We start from the raw sequence: 14629 nt of genomic DNA, 5'->3' as shown, positions 1-14629 counted from the left end.
CTTGTAAGGACATGTGGAATAGAAAGATGAAAAGCGGTAACTTTTGTTCAGTCTAGGAGTTGGATGGAGTGAGAGATCTTGCAATTTAAAGTTCTGCTTCAGGTTTTCCAAATATTATAAAGTGTCATACCCTGAGCGATGACCTTTGATGCACTACAGGGGGACATAGCAGATGGGTTTGCATAGTAAAAATTCCACTATCTACAGATAGGTAATTTATTTAAAGCTCTCCTCTATGGTGTCGGATGTGGGATAAAATAAAAGGAGGAATTGTGGTAATAGGATGCACTTTCTGACACTGCAATTCCAACTTCCATTTCCTACTCCTGGCTCTGCCGGGATCTAAACTCCTATTGATTTATGCAATCCCTTTATGGAGCAACTGATATACAGAGACCCAGGCATTCACCACATCCTGGCCAGGGTGGCCATTCACAGGTCCAGGCAAAGGGGAGTGAACAGAGAAATTAGTGGCATAATTCAAAGCTACTAACTGTAGAGAATATGATACATGGAATATTGAAGAATTGTCGCAATGTGATGTTATAATCAACCTGCTTTAAGAAAGGTTTCAACAGTCTTGCAACAACTCTACACAGTGGCCTTTTCTTTTTGTTTCTGCAGAGACCTGTTGCATAGAGCAATGTATAGAGAATAAAGGTCAGTAATTTTTAACATCCCAAAAAACTCCCAGCTATTGGAAGTTCTGCTCTAACTAAATTTATGAGAAATACCAACAATCAGGAAAGATCAGCAATCTTGCAATTGTTAACTTATTTTCTCAGCTACAGATATTATCAATGTAAATCAGAATGTGATACTTTGGAAGTGATTGCAGTCTGGGGAAAAATGTCATCTATATTTGTGTGGTAAGAACCCACCTCAAGCATTATGGAGCATGGTACAGAAAACAGTGTGAGACCAGTGGTGCTCTGGTTGGCCAGGGGGGATCCTACAATCTGCTCACCAAAGCTGACCATGTCCTCTGCTTTACTCCACCACTGCATCCCATGAGCGATCTCCTCCCATTGTCACTCAACATGACCAAGGATGGCTCCCACAGTCCCAGCAAACTCTGGGCCTCTCTCTTTCTCCCTAGCTATTAACCAGGGAGTCTGGATCCACACCAAAAACCAGATACTGCAAATCTGAAATTAAGACAGATGCTGGCAGTGATCTGCAGGAGGAAGGGCATTTGTGAAGAGAGACACCAAAGTAATGTTCCTACTCAATCACGTTCTTTAGCGATAGAAGAGATGGCATTAAATTAAATCTTATTTAAGTTTAAATTCTTATTTAGATTCCTGATAATTAAATGAATGTAATTCACAGATGACGTGGGATTTGTTTGTAGGTATCGGGGCTATAGATCTGGTGGCTGGTGGCTACCACCCCATCAGCCTCCACATCCAACACATTTATCCTCTGCAACTCCACCATCTCCAAATGAATCCTACTGCTGAACATAATTTTACCTCCACCTCCCCCCTTCCACTTTCCACAGGAATCGTCCCTCCCCACTAATCTCCCACCTGACATTAATCCCTGCAAGCGGCCTAAGTGCTACAGCTGCCCACACACCTCTTCCCTCACCTCCATTCAGGACCCCAGGCAGTCCTTACAAGTGAGGCAGCACTTCACCTGCAAATCTGCTGAGGTTGCCTATTGTGTCCAGTGTTCCCGATGCGGCCTCCTCTTCATTGATGAAACCTGCTGTAAACTTGGTCGAGCACCTCCCGCCATCCACCACAAGCAGGACATCCCAATGGCCACACATTTTAATTCTCATTACCCATTCTCGTGGGTAATGAGAATTACCCACGGACCGGACCGTGAACCGGAACGCGGACTTCATGGACAGGACCATGACATAAACAGTGGATAACATTGGCTATTCTTCAGTCTTCTGATACCTCCCCTGTTGCTAAGGGTAGGGCCCTGACAATTTCTATATTGGCCTCCCTTAGGGTCTGAGGGAACATCTTGTCAGGCCCTGGGGATTTATTCACCCAGAATTGCCTCAGAACAGCAAACTTCTCCTCCTCTCTAATCTCTATAGGGTCCATGAAGTTGATGCGACATTGCCTCATTTCTATAGACTCTGTGTCCTTCTGAGTAAATACAGATGCAAAGAATTCATTGAAAATCTCCCCCATCTGTTTTGGTTCCGCACAAGGATCACCATTCTGGTTTTCCAGAGGACCAGTCCCTCACTATCCTTTCATTCTTAACATATCTGTACAATCTCTTAAGATTCTCCTTCACCTTTGTCTGCTTCAGCAACTTCATGCCTTCTTTCAGATTTCCTGATTTCTTTCTTCTGTATTCTCTTGCATTTCTTGTATTTCAGAAGCACCTCATTTGTTCCTACTTCTTTTGTATCTTTTTTCTCGTAACCAGGGCTTCAAACTTTGCCTTTGTTATCTTTGCCTTTTATTCTGATGGGAGCATACAAACTCTGTACTCTCAAGATTTCACTTTTGAAGGCTTCCCACATACCAAGCAAAACTTTGCCAGGAAACAGCCTGTCCCAATCCACATTTGCCAGATCATTTCTGATGCCATCAAAATTTGCCTTTCTCCAATTTAGAATCTCAACCCGTGGAGCAACCCTGTCTCTTCGTATATTTACTTTGAACCTCATGGCATTGTGGTCACTGGATGCAAAGTGTTCCCTTACACAAACTTCTGTCACCTTCCCCATCTCACATCCAGTATCGCACGTTCTGTCATTAGGACCTCTATGTACTGATGAAGGAAACTATCCTGACCACATTTGTCAAACTCTATCTCATCTTGTCTCTATACGGTATAGGATTCCTAGTCAATATGGGAAAGTTAAGATCACCTACTATAACAACCTTATGTTTCTTGCGACAGTCTTTGATCTCTTTTCAAATTTGTTCCTTCTAAACCCCTAGGACTGTTGGGTGGTCTGTAATATAGCCCCATTAACATGGTCATACCTTTCTTATTTCTTAATTCCTGCCATAAAACCTCACTAGTTGAGTTCTCCAGAGTCCTGACAGAGCACTGCCATGACATTTTCCTCCTCCTTTAATCCCTCCCACATTGACCGTGGTCCCATGAAGAGTCAGATGGTCATTAACTTAATTTTTATTTCTATTTAGGTTTCCTAACTCCTTGAATCCTCTTGTAAGGACATGTGGAATAGAAAGATGAAAAGCGGTAACTTTTGTTCAGTCTAGGAGTTGGATGGAGTGAGAGATCTTGCAATTTAAAGTTCTGCTTCAGGTTTTCCAAATATTATAAAGTGTCATACCCTGAGCGATGACCTTTGATGCACTACAGGGGGACATAGCAGATGGGTTTGCATAGTAAAAATTCCACTATCTACAGATAGGTAATTTATTTAAAGCTCTCCTCTATGGTGTCGGATGTGGGATAAAATAAAAGGAGGAATTGTGGTAATAGGATGCACTTTCTGACACTGCAATTCCAACTTCCATTTCCTACTCCTGGCTCTGCCGGCATCTAAACTCCTATTGATTTATGCAATCCCTTTATGGAGCAACTGATATACAGAGACCCAGGCATTCACCACATCCTGGCCAGGGTGGCCATTCACAGGTCCAGGCAAAGGGGAGTGAACAGAGAAATTAGTGGCATAATTCAAAGCTACTAACTGTAGAGAATACGATTCATGGAATATTGAAGAATTGTCGCAATGTGATGTTATAATCAACCTGCTTTAAGAAAGGTTTCAACAGTCTTGCAACAACTCTACACAGTGGCCTTTTCTTTTTGTTTCTGCAGAGACCTGTTGCATAGAGCAATGTATAGAGAATAAAGGTCAGTAATTTTTAACATCCCAAAAAACTCCCAGCTATTGGAAGTTCTGCTCTAACTAAATTTATGAGAAATACCAACAATCAGGAAAGATCAGCAATCTTGCAATTGTTAACTTATTTTCTCAGCTACAGATATTATCAATGTAAATCAGAATGTGATACTTTGGAAGTGATTGCAGTCTGGGGAAAAATGTCATCTATATTTGTGTGGTAAGAACCCACCTCAAGCATTATGGAGCATGGTACAGAAAACAGTGTGAGACCAGTGGTGCTCTGGTTGGCCAGGGGGGATCCTACAATCTGCTCACCAAAGCTGACCATGTCCTCTGCTTTACTCCACCACTGGATCCCATGAGCGATCTCCTCCCATTGTCACTCAATATGACCAAGGATGGCTCCCACAGTCCCAGCAAACTCTGGGCCTCTCTCCTTCTCCCTAGCTATTAACCAGGGAGTCTGGATCCACACCAAACACCAGATACTGCAAATCTGAAATTAAGACAGATGCTGGCAGTGATCTGCAGGAGGAAGGGCATTTGTGAAGAGAGACACCAAAGTAATGTTCCTACTCAATCACGTTCTTTAGCGATAGAAGAGATGGCATTAAATTAAATCTTATTTAAGTTTAAATTCTTATTTAGATTCCTGATAATTAAATGAATGTAATTCACAGATGACGTGGGATTTGTTTGTAGGTATCGGGGCTATAGATCTGGTGGCTGGTGGCTACCACCCCATCAGCCTCCACATCCAACACATTTATCCTCTGCAACTCCACCATCTCCAAATGAATCCTACTGCTGAACATAATTTTACCTCCACCTCCCCCCTTCCACTTTCCACAGGAATCGTCCCTCCCCACTAATCTCCCACCTGACATTAATCCCTGCAAGCGGCCTAAGTGCTACAGCTGCCCACACACCTCTTCCCTCACCTCCATTCAGGACCCCAGGCAGTCCTTACAAGTGAGGCAGCACTTCACCTGCAAATCTGCTGAGGTTGCCTATTGTGTCCAGTGTTCCCGATGCGGCCTCCTCTTCATTGATGAAACCTGCTGTAAACTTGGTCAAGCACCTCCCGCCATCCACCACAAGCAGGACATCCCAATGGCCACACATTTTAATTCTCATTACCCATTCTCGTTCCGAAGTAGAGGTGCATGGCCTCCTCTTGTGCCAAGATAAGACCAGCTCTGGGTGGAGGAGTAAACTTGGTTCCCTCCATCCTTTTGGCATGAATATTGTTTTCTCATTCCGGTGCACAAATTTCCCCCTCCCGATTCCCTACTCTGACCCCTTTTACTACTTTCACCTGCCTATAACTTCCCCCTAGGTCCCCTACTCTTTCCTTTTCTCCCGTGGTCCACTCTGCTCCCTCACCAGGTTCTTTCTTCTCCAGCCCTTGAACTTCCCCACTCACCTGGCTTCATATACTACCTTCCAGGTAGCTTCTTTCCCCTTCCCCCCCACCTTTTTATTCTGGCATCTTCCCCCCTTCCTTCTCAATCCTGAAGAAGGGTCTCAGCATGAAACATCGACTGTTTATTCATTTCCATAGGTGCTGTCTGACTGGCTGAGATCCTTCAGCATTTTGTGTGTGTTGCTTTGGATTTCCAGCAACTGCAGACTTTCTCGTGTTTGGCAGAAGAATTAGGATCAGGAGAAGTTTAAACCTCTCTTAGATCCTCTCCTGCCAGTCAGCAAGGTAATAGTTGATATTTGATTTTCATGCCAGGTTCACCTAGTACTCATATCCTCCAGTTCTGCTGAGATCTGAACTCCCCTTGATTTTGTGCAATGAATCCATGGAGCAACTGGGCACCTACAATCTTTTGATGTACCAAATGCCAAGGATTCCTTAAAGTTGGTGGCTTCCTAGATGTATAGCTCTGTACCCTGAAATTGCAGGAGTGAAAGTTTCATTTAACCAGAGCCAGATACAAGTTCAGCCCCAGGACACCTGTTCAACTGACATGGAAATGGACCTCCATTCTACCATGGTATCGCTCAGCCTCATGCCCTGCCACCTCATCTCACTGTTGCAGTTCCTTTACCACACCATTGGGTCAAGGCTAGTCCCTCGCCTGCCTTCTCAAAGAATTAGAATACTTTCCAATAACTTTCCTGCAACTGATGTCAGACTCACAAGCCTATAATTTCCTGCTTTATTTAAACAGTTTTTTTTTAAACTGTCATAAGGTGGGGCTGATGGCGGACCCATATGCAAGACACAGACACTGAAGTACTCAGAACAGGTCTTGACTAGAGAGCTGCAACAAGAATACAGACTTTGGCTAGGACATTGGCTAGGAAAGCGGAACCAGGACAAGGAACAGGGAACTAGGAGCCTGAGCTTGGACTGTGGGCCGGAGACTGTACAAGGATCCAGAACCTGGGTCTTGACTCGGGCTCAGAAACTGGAACTACGCGAGGACATGACGTGGCTACAGGACATGACGAGGCTTGGGTTCAGACTCCGAGTCAAGGACATGACGAGGCTTGGGTTCGGACTCCAAGCCGAGTACATGATGAGGACCCAGAACCTGGGTCTTGCCTTGGGCTTGGACTCCAGAACTAGGCGAAGACATGACGTGGTCTTGGGAGACAGGACTAGGAAAGGCTACAGGACAGAACGAGAGACTCCTGGGCAGGACGAGGGATCTCCAGTACAGGACGAAGCACATGGACAAGACGAAGCACATAGACAGGACGAGAACACGAAGCCATGACTCGGTACTCAGGAACAGACAAGCCTTGGACTTGGGATGACGGGAACCTCGGAACCTTGGACTTGGGAGGACAGGAATGCAGAACACAGAGCCTTCGTCTAGAGCACAGGAACACGGAACAGTGGACTTGAGAGACAGGAACATAGGGAAATGGAACACAGAGCCAGGACCCCTCCTTGGGAACAGGACTTGGGGCTGGGACTCTACACAGAATGCTGAACATGATGAGAGGGTTCCCAACATTAGGTAGCGGCAGGCAGCTGGACAGACCTAGCAAAGGCATGGACACAGAGATGGCTCCCAACACAAGGTAGTGGCAAACAGCCAGACCTACCTAGCAAAGGCACGGACACAGAGACAGTTCCAACTTAACGATAGACAGTTCCTTATCTTGACACAGCAAGGGTCCAGTCTTGACCCAGTATTAGAACTTGACAAGGTTGCAGGCAAGGCTCTAGACACAGTTTACAGGGGAAGGGAAGTGAACAGTCCAGCCTCAGGGTAATGGCAAAGACGGCCTGACTTACCCAATGGAGGCAAGGACAGAAATGGACAGATCCAACTGCAGCATAACGGCAAAGACACCCTGACTTACCCTGCAGAGGCAATGACAGGATACTGACAAGACAAACCAGCAACCACACTCGAACCCAACCCATTTATATTCCCAGCCCCAAGACGAGCATCAGGTGCCTATGATTAAGCCCAACTGAAACAAGGGACAGCCGGAAGACCCATAGTCCAGAGTCCACAGACCGGAACGCGGACTTTACGGACCGGACCATGACATAAACAGTGGCTATTCTTCAGTCCTCTGATACCTCTCCTGTTGCTAAGGGTAGGGCGCTGATAATTTCTGCACTCGCCTCCCTTAGGGTCTGAGGGAACATTTTGTCAGATCCTGGGGATTTATTCACCTTGATTTGCCTCAGAACAGCAAACTTCTCCTCCTCTCTAATCTCTATAGGGTCCACGAAGTTGATGGAACATTGCCTCATTCCTATAGACTCTTGTGTCTATCTCCTGAGTAAATACAGATGCAAAGAATTCATTGAAAATCTCCCCCATCTGTTTTGGCTCCACACAAGGATCACCATTCTGGTTTTCCAGAGGACCAGTCCCTCACAATCCTTTCATTCTTAACATATCTGTACAATCCCTTAAGATTCTCCTTCACCTTGTCTGCTTCAGCAACTTCATGCCTTCTTTCAGATTTCCTGATTTCTTTCTTCAGTGTTCTCTTGCATTTCTTATACTCCAGAAGCACCTCATTTGTTCCTACTTGTTTTGTACCTTTTTTCTCTTAACCAGGGCTTCAAACTTTGCCTTTGTTATCTTTGCCTTTTATTCTGATGGGAGCATACAAACTCTGTACTCTCAAAATCTCACCTTTGAAGGCTTCCCACATACCAAGCAAAACTTTGCCAGGAAACAGCCTGTACTAATCCACACTTGTCAGATCATTTCTGATGCCATCAAAATTTGCCTTTCTCCAATTTAGAATCTCAACCCGTGGACCAAACCTATCTCTTCGTATATTTACTTTGAACCTAATGGCATTGTGGTCACTGGATGCAAAGTGTTCCCTTACACAAACTTTTGTCACCTTCCCCATCTCAGATCCAGTATCGCACATTCTCTCATTAGGACTTCTATGTACTGATGAAGGAACCTTTCCTGACCACATTTGTCAAACTCTATCTCATCTTGTCTTTTTACAGTATAGGATTCCCAGTCAATATGGGAAAGTTATGATCACATAGAAACATAGAAACATAGAAAATAGGTGCAGGAGTAGGCCATTCAGCCCTTCGAGCCTGCACTGCCATTCCATATGATCAGGGCTGATCATCCAACTCAGAACCCTGTACCAGCCTTCCCTCCATACCCCCTGATCCCTTTAGCCACAAGGGCCATATCTAACTCCCTCTTAAATATATCCAATGAACTGGCCTCAACTGTTTCCTGTGGCAGAGAATTCCACAGATTCACCACTCTCTGTGTGAAGAAGTTTTTCCTAATGTTGGTCCTAAAAGGCTTCTCCTTTATTCTCAAACTGTGACCCCTCGTTCTGGACTTTCCCAACATCGGGAACAATCTTCCTGCTTCTAGCCTGTCCAATCCCTCTAGGATTTTATATGTTTAAATAAGATCCCCCCTCAATCTTCTAAATTCCAATGAGTATAAGCCTAGTCGATCCAGTCTTTCATCATATGAAAGTCCTGCCATCCCAGGAATCAATCTGGTGAATCTTCTTTGCACTCCCTCTATGGCAAGAATGTCTTTCCTCAGATTAGGGGACCAAAACTGCACACAATACTCCAGGTGTGGTCTCACCAAGGCCTTATACAACTGCAGTAGTACCTCCCTGCTTCTGTACTCGAATCCTCTTGCTATGAATGCTAGCATAACATTCGCCTTTTTCACCGCCTGCTGTACCTGCATGCCCACTTTCAAAGACTGATGTATAATGACACCCAAGCATCATTGCACCTCCCCTTTTCCTAATCGGCCACCATTCAGGTAATAATCTGTTTTCCTGTTTTTGCCACCAAAGTGGATAACTTCACATTTATCCACATTAAATTGCATCTGCCATGAATTTGCCCACTCACCTAACCTATCCAAGTCACCCTGCATCCTCTTAGCATCCTCCTCACAGCTAACACTGCCGCCCAGCTTCGTGTCATCTGCAAACTTGGAGATGCTGCATTTAATTCCCTCATCTAAGTCATTAATATATATTATAAACAACTGGGGTCCCAGCACTGAGCCTTGCGGTACCCCACTGGTCACTGCCTGCCATTCTGAAAAGGTCCCGTTTATTCCCACTCTATGCTTCCTGGCTGCCAACCAATTCTCTATCCACATCAATACCTTACCCCCAATACTGTGTGCTTTAAGTTTGCACACTAATCTCCTGTGTGGGACCTTGTCAAAAGCCTTTTGAAAATCCAAATATACCACATCCACTGGTTCTCCCCTATCCACTCTACTAGTTACATCCTCAAAAAATTCTATGAGATTCGTCAGACATGATTTTCCTTTCACAAATCCAAGCTGACCTTGTTCGATGATTTCACCGCTTTCCAAATGTGCTGTTATCACATCTTTGTTAACTGACTCTAGCATTTTCCCCACCACCGATGTTAGGCTAACCGGTCTATAATTCCCCGGTTTCTCTCTCCCTCCTTTTTTAAAAAGCGGGGTTACATTAGCCACCCTCCAATCCTCAGGATCTAGTCCAGAAACTATCACCTACTATAACAATCTTATGTTTCTTGCAACAGCCTTTGATCTCTTTTCAAATTTGTTCCTCTAAATCCCAAAGACTGTTGGGTGGTCTGTAACATAGCCCATTAACATGGTCATACCTTTCTTATTTCTCAGTTCCCGCCATAACACCTCACTAGTTGAGTTCTCCAGTCTGTCCTGAAAGAGCACTGCCATGACATTTTCCCACCTCCTTTAATCGCTCCAACTCTGTCACATGTAAAACAACAGAACCTCGGAATATTGAGCTGCCAGTCCTGCCCCTCCTGCAACCAAGTCTCACAAATGGCTACAACGTCATAATTCCAGGTGTTGATCCATGCCCTGAGCTCATCAGCCTTTCCTATGACACTTCTTGCACAGAAATAAATGCAGCTCAGGACGTTAGTTGCACCAGGCGCAACCTTTTGATTCCTGAGGTCTTACCACCATCTGTCTTCATAACCTTTTGACTAACTGTTCTGGCATTCTGGTTCCCATCCCCATTCAATTCTAGTTTAAACTCCACCATGCAGCATTAGCAAACCTTCCCTCTAGGATATTAGATCCCCTCCAATTTAGGATCTCAAGCCAAGGACCAGACCTATTCTTCTTCATATTTACCTTGAAATTAATGGCATTATGATCACCAGATCCAAACTGTTCCCCTACACAAACTTCTGTCACATGCCCTGCCTCATCCTCTAATAGGAGACGTAGTATCACACTTCCTTTATTTGGGACCTCTATGTACTGATTAAGGAAGCTTTCCTGAACACATTGGACAAACTCTATTCTATCCAGCCCTTTACAGTATGGGAGTCCTAGTCGATGTGTGGAATGTAAAAATATCCAACTATCAGAACCTTATATCTCTTGTGATAATCTACGATCTCTCTAGGAACTTGCTCCTGTAAGTCCTGCTGACTATTGAGTAGTCTATAATACAATCCCATCAACATTATCATCCCTTTATCCACAATTCGACCCATGTAGCCTCAGTATACGGGTTCTTCAGTCTGTGCTCTCTGAGCATTCCATGGTATTTTCCTTGACTTGTAATGCCACCCCTCTCCCTTTAATCCCTCCAATTCTATCATGTATGGAACAAGGAAACACCGGAACATTGAGCTGCCAATCCTGCCCCTTCTGCAACGAAGTCTAACTAATGGTTAAAATATCATAATTCCATGTGTTCCATGTTCTGAGCTCATCTGCCTTTGCTGCAATACCTCTTGGATTGAAATAGATCCAACTCAGAACATGCTCAGCTTTTCAATTCCTGTCTTTGTATGTAGGCTTAACAATGTCTTTTCTCACAACCACTCCACTATCTGCTCTAGTACTCTTGTTCACATTCCCCTGTAACAATTAGACCCCCTGCAGTTCAGGTGCATACTGCCCTTCTGTAAAAGTCCCACCTTTCTTGATCCAAAAATCTGATGCCCTGCCTCCTAAACCAACTTCTTAGCCATCAGTATGATCTTCCTCTTTCTGGCTTCACCAACATGTGGTACAAGTAGTAATCCTGAGATCACATCCCTGGAGGTCCTGTCCTTAACTTGTCTCCAAACTCCCTAATCCCACTTAAGAATGCTAAAGGCTCGATTCTAGATGTCCCTGATCCTGGCACCTGGGGAGTGGGTGCGTGCAACCTACCATCCAGGAATCTTGCTCTCATTCTCCTGTCTATTGTCCTAACCATTGAATCCCCTAACACTACAGTCTGCGTATTCTCTTGATCCCCTTCCCTTCTGAGCCACACAACCAGACTCAGAGCTAGACACCTAACTGCTGCTGCTCTCCTCTGCTAGGTCATTCCCCCCTCCCAACCCCTCAACAGTATACAAAGGGTTACCTATGTCCTGCACCTTATGTGTAACTACCTCCATGTATTGCTTGTCAACCAAACCCTTGGTCTCCTAGAGTTCATCCAGCTCCAGTTCCAGCTCCTATTCCCTAACATGGTCTGTAAGAAGCTGCAGCTGTATGGACTTCTTGCAGCTATAGTCATCAGGGGCACTGGAGGTCTCCCTACCTTCCCATATCCCACAACAGGAACATTCCACTGACTGGCATTCCCACTGCTCTAACTGTGAATGAAGAAATAGAGAAAAAAAGAAAGTGACCCAAAATCGATCTACAGCCTCAGCCTCACTGAAGGCTCTGTGGTTCAAAGCCTTAGCTCTGCACTCCAGCATTTGCCCATTCACACTGGCCACTGCCACCATGGCTGCTCCACTTAAACTGAACCTCTTTTTATTTTCCCCTGCAAGTGCTTAATTACCCCACAATTTGTGGTGCGCAGAATGTCCCAACTGCCCCACTAGCATTTTTTTTTAAATGTAGGTCCCGTATGGTACAGTCCAACGGCTCCCTGACATCTGTGGCACGTGGAATATCCAGACTGTACCCACTCACCTTTTCTTTTCAAAATGTAGAGGAAATGGTAGGATACCTATGAGCATTGTAGAGGAATTCTGTACAGTCTGGTCACCAGGCTACAGGAAGAATGTACTAGCACTGAAGTGAATACAGAAGAGATTCCCCAGGAGGTTTCCTGGATTGGAGGATTATAGCCATAAAGCGAGATTGGATCTGTTCAGCTTTTTCTCTGTAGAGCATAGGATCTCAGGACTGACCTTATAAACTTTTTTAGAAAATGAGGAGCTTTGATGGGATAGATGGTCAAATACTTTACTTAAGTACTAGAGAGTCTATAACTAGAAGGTAGAAGTTTAGGATCAATGAGATGAAATTTAACGAAGATCTGAGCGGTGAGCTTCCACTCAGATTCACAGCACTGCAGCAACTCCCTAATAATAGCTCTCTCTTTTTGTCTGTACAGATATGAGTTGCAGGAAATCATGTGGAGCGGACAGTGACAAGGGTCAGTAACTTGAATATTAACGTTGTGAGAAACTTCCAGCTTTTTGAACCCTTTCATTTCTAGCCAAGTTACTGACAAATCTCATTATACTAGAGCTGTCAGGGAAAAAGAAATCTCTGAGAAACAGAGAAAAGAAAATATTGGTTGCTGTGATTGATGACATAGCTTCCTATCATCTAAAACTTTGGCAAACTTCCATAGTTGTTTAGTAAGAAGTGTATTGACTGGCTGCATCACAGCCTGGTATGGAAGCATCAATGTCTTTGAATGGAAAATCCTACAAGAGGTGATGGGTTCTGCCCAGTACATCACGGGTAAAGCCCTCCCAACCACTGAGCACATCCACATGAAATGCTGTTGTAGGAAAGCAGCATCGATCATCAGAGATCCCCACCACCCTGATCATGGTCTCTTCTCACTGCTGCCATCAGGTAGAAGGTACAGGTGCCTTAAGACTTGCACAAGCATTCAAGAACAGTTCCTACCCCTCAACCATCAGGCTCTTGAATAAAAGGGGATAACTTCACTCTCTTGCCCCTTCATTGAGATGTTTCCCACAACCAATGATCTCACTTTAAGGTCTCTTCATCTCATTATCTCATGATCTTGTTGTTTATTGCTATTTATGTATATTTGCATTTGCACAGTTTGTTGTCTTCTGTACTCTGGCTGATCTTTCATTGATCCTGTAATAGTTGTTATTCTATAGATTTGCTGAAGATGCCCACAGGAAACTGAATCTCAGGGTTGTAAATGTTGATGTATATGAACTTTGGTCATAAATTGACTTCGATCACTGAAATCAAATTTTCAGATTTCCAACATTGACCATGGTCCCCGTGAAGAGTCAGATGGTCATTAACTTAATTTTTATGTGATATTTAAGTCTCCTAACCCCTTGCATCATCTGGTAAGGACATGTGGAATAGAAAGATGAAAAACGGTAACTTTTGTTTAGTCTAGGAGTTGGATAGAGTGAGAGTTCTTGCAATTTAAAGTTCTGCTTCAGGTTTTCCAAATATTATAAACAGTCATACCCTGAGCGATGACCTGGGTTGCACTACAGGGGAAGATAGCAGTTGGGTTTGCATGGTAAAAATTCCACAGTCTACAGATAGGTAATTTATTTAAAGCTCTCCTCTATGGTGTTGGATGAGGGGTAAAATGAAAGGAGTAATTGTGGTAATAGGATGCACTTTCTGACACTAAGATATCTATTCAACTCCAAGTTCCATCTCCTACTCCTAGCTCTGCCGGGATCTAAACTCCTATTGATTTTTGCAATGCCTTTATGGAGCAACTGATTTACAAAGACCAAGGCATTCACCGCATCCTGGCCGGGGTGGGTCACAGGTCCAGGCAAAGGGAAGTTCACAGAGGAGTTAGTGGCATAATCCAAAGCTAGTAACTGTACATAATGTGATTCATGGAATATTGAAGAATTGTCGCAATGTGATGTTATAATCAACCTGCTTTAAGAAAGGGGAAGAAAGGTTTCAACAGTCTTACAACAACTCTACACAGTGGCCTTTTCTTTTTGTTTCTGCAGAGAAGTGTTGCAAACAGCAATGTAAGAAGAATAAAGGTCAGTAATTTTTAACATCCCAAAAAACTCCCAGCTATTGGAATTTCTGCTCTTTAACTAAATTTATGAGAACTACCAACAGTCAGGAAAGATCAGCAATCTTGCAATTGTTAACCTATTTTCTCAGCTACAGGTGTTATCAGTGTAAATCGGAATGAGATACTTCGGAAATGATTGCAGTCTGGGGAAAAAAGTCATCTATATTTGTGTGGTAAGATCCCACCTCAGGCATTATGGAGCATGGTACAGAAAACAGTGTGAGACCAGTGGTGCTCTGGTTGGCCGGAGGGATCCTACAATCTGCTCACCAACGCTGACCATGTCCTCTGCTTTACTCCACCTCTAATCCCATGAGTGATCTC

General features: G+C 44.1%; 1 protein-coding gene across 1 annotated transcript in view; it reads left to right on the top strand.

Moving 5' to 3' along the window:
* Nucleotides 1-14629, top strand: part of LOC134356592 (adhesion G-protein coupled receptor G1-like) — a 101112-nt gene that overhangs the window by 46026 nt on the left and 40457 nt on the right. The window contains exons 8-11 of the mRNA XM_063067552.1: nt 625-660; nt 3778-3813; nt 12641-12682; nt 14232-14267. Coding sequence (XP_062923622.1) covers nt 625-660; nt 3778-3813; nt 12641-12682; nt 14232-14267 — 150 coding nt within the window. The remainder of the gene's footprint in view (nt 1-624; nt 661-3777; nt 3814-12640; nt 12683-14231; nt 14268-14629) is intronic.

This window comes from Mobula hypostoma, chromosome 14 (genome assembly GCF_963921235.1).
Source record: "Mobula hypostoma chromosome 14, sMobHyp1.1, whole genome shotgun sequence".
Classification (NCBI taxonomy): Eukaryota; Metazoa; Chordata; class Chondrichthyes; order Myliobatiformes; family Myliobatidae; genus Mobula; species Mobula hypostoma.
The sequence above is the reverse complement of the archived record's forward strand: the minus strand, read 5'-3'. Positions and strand labels throughout refer to the sequence as shown.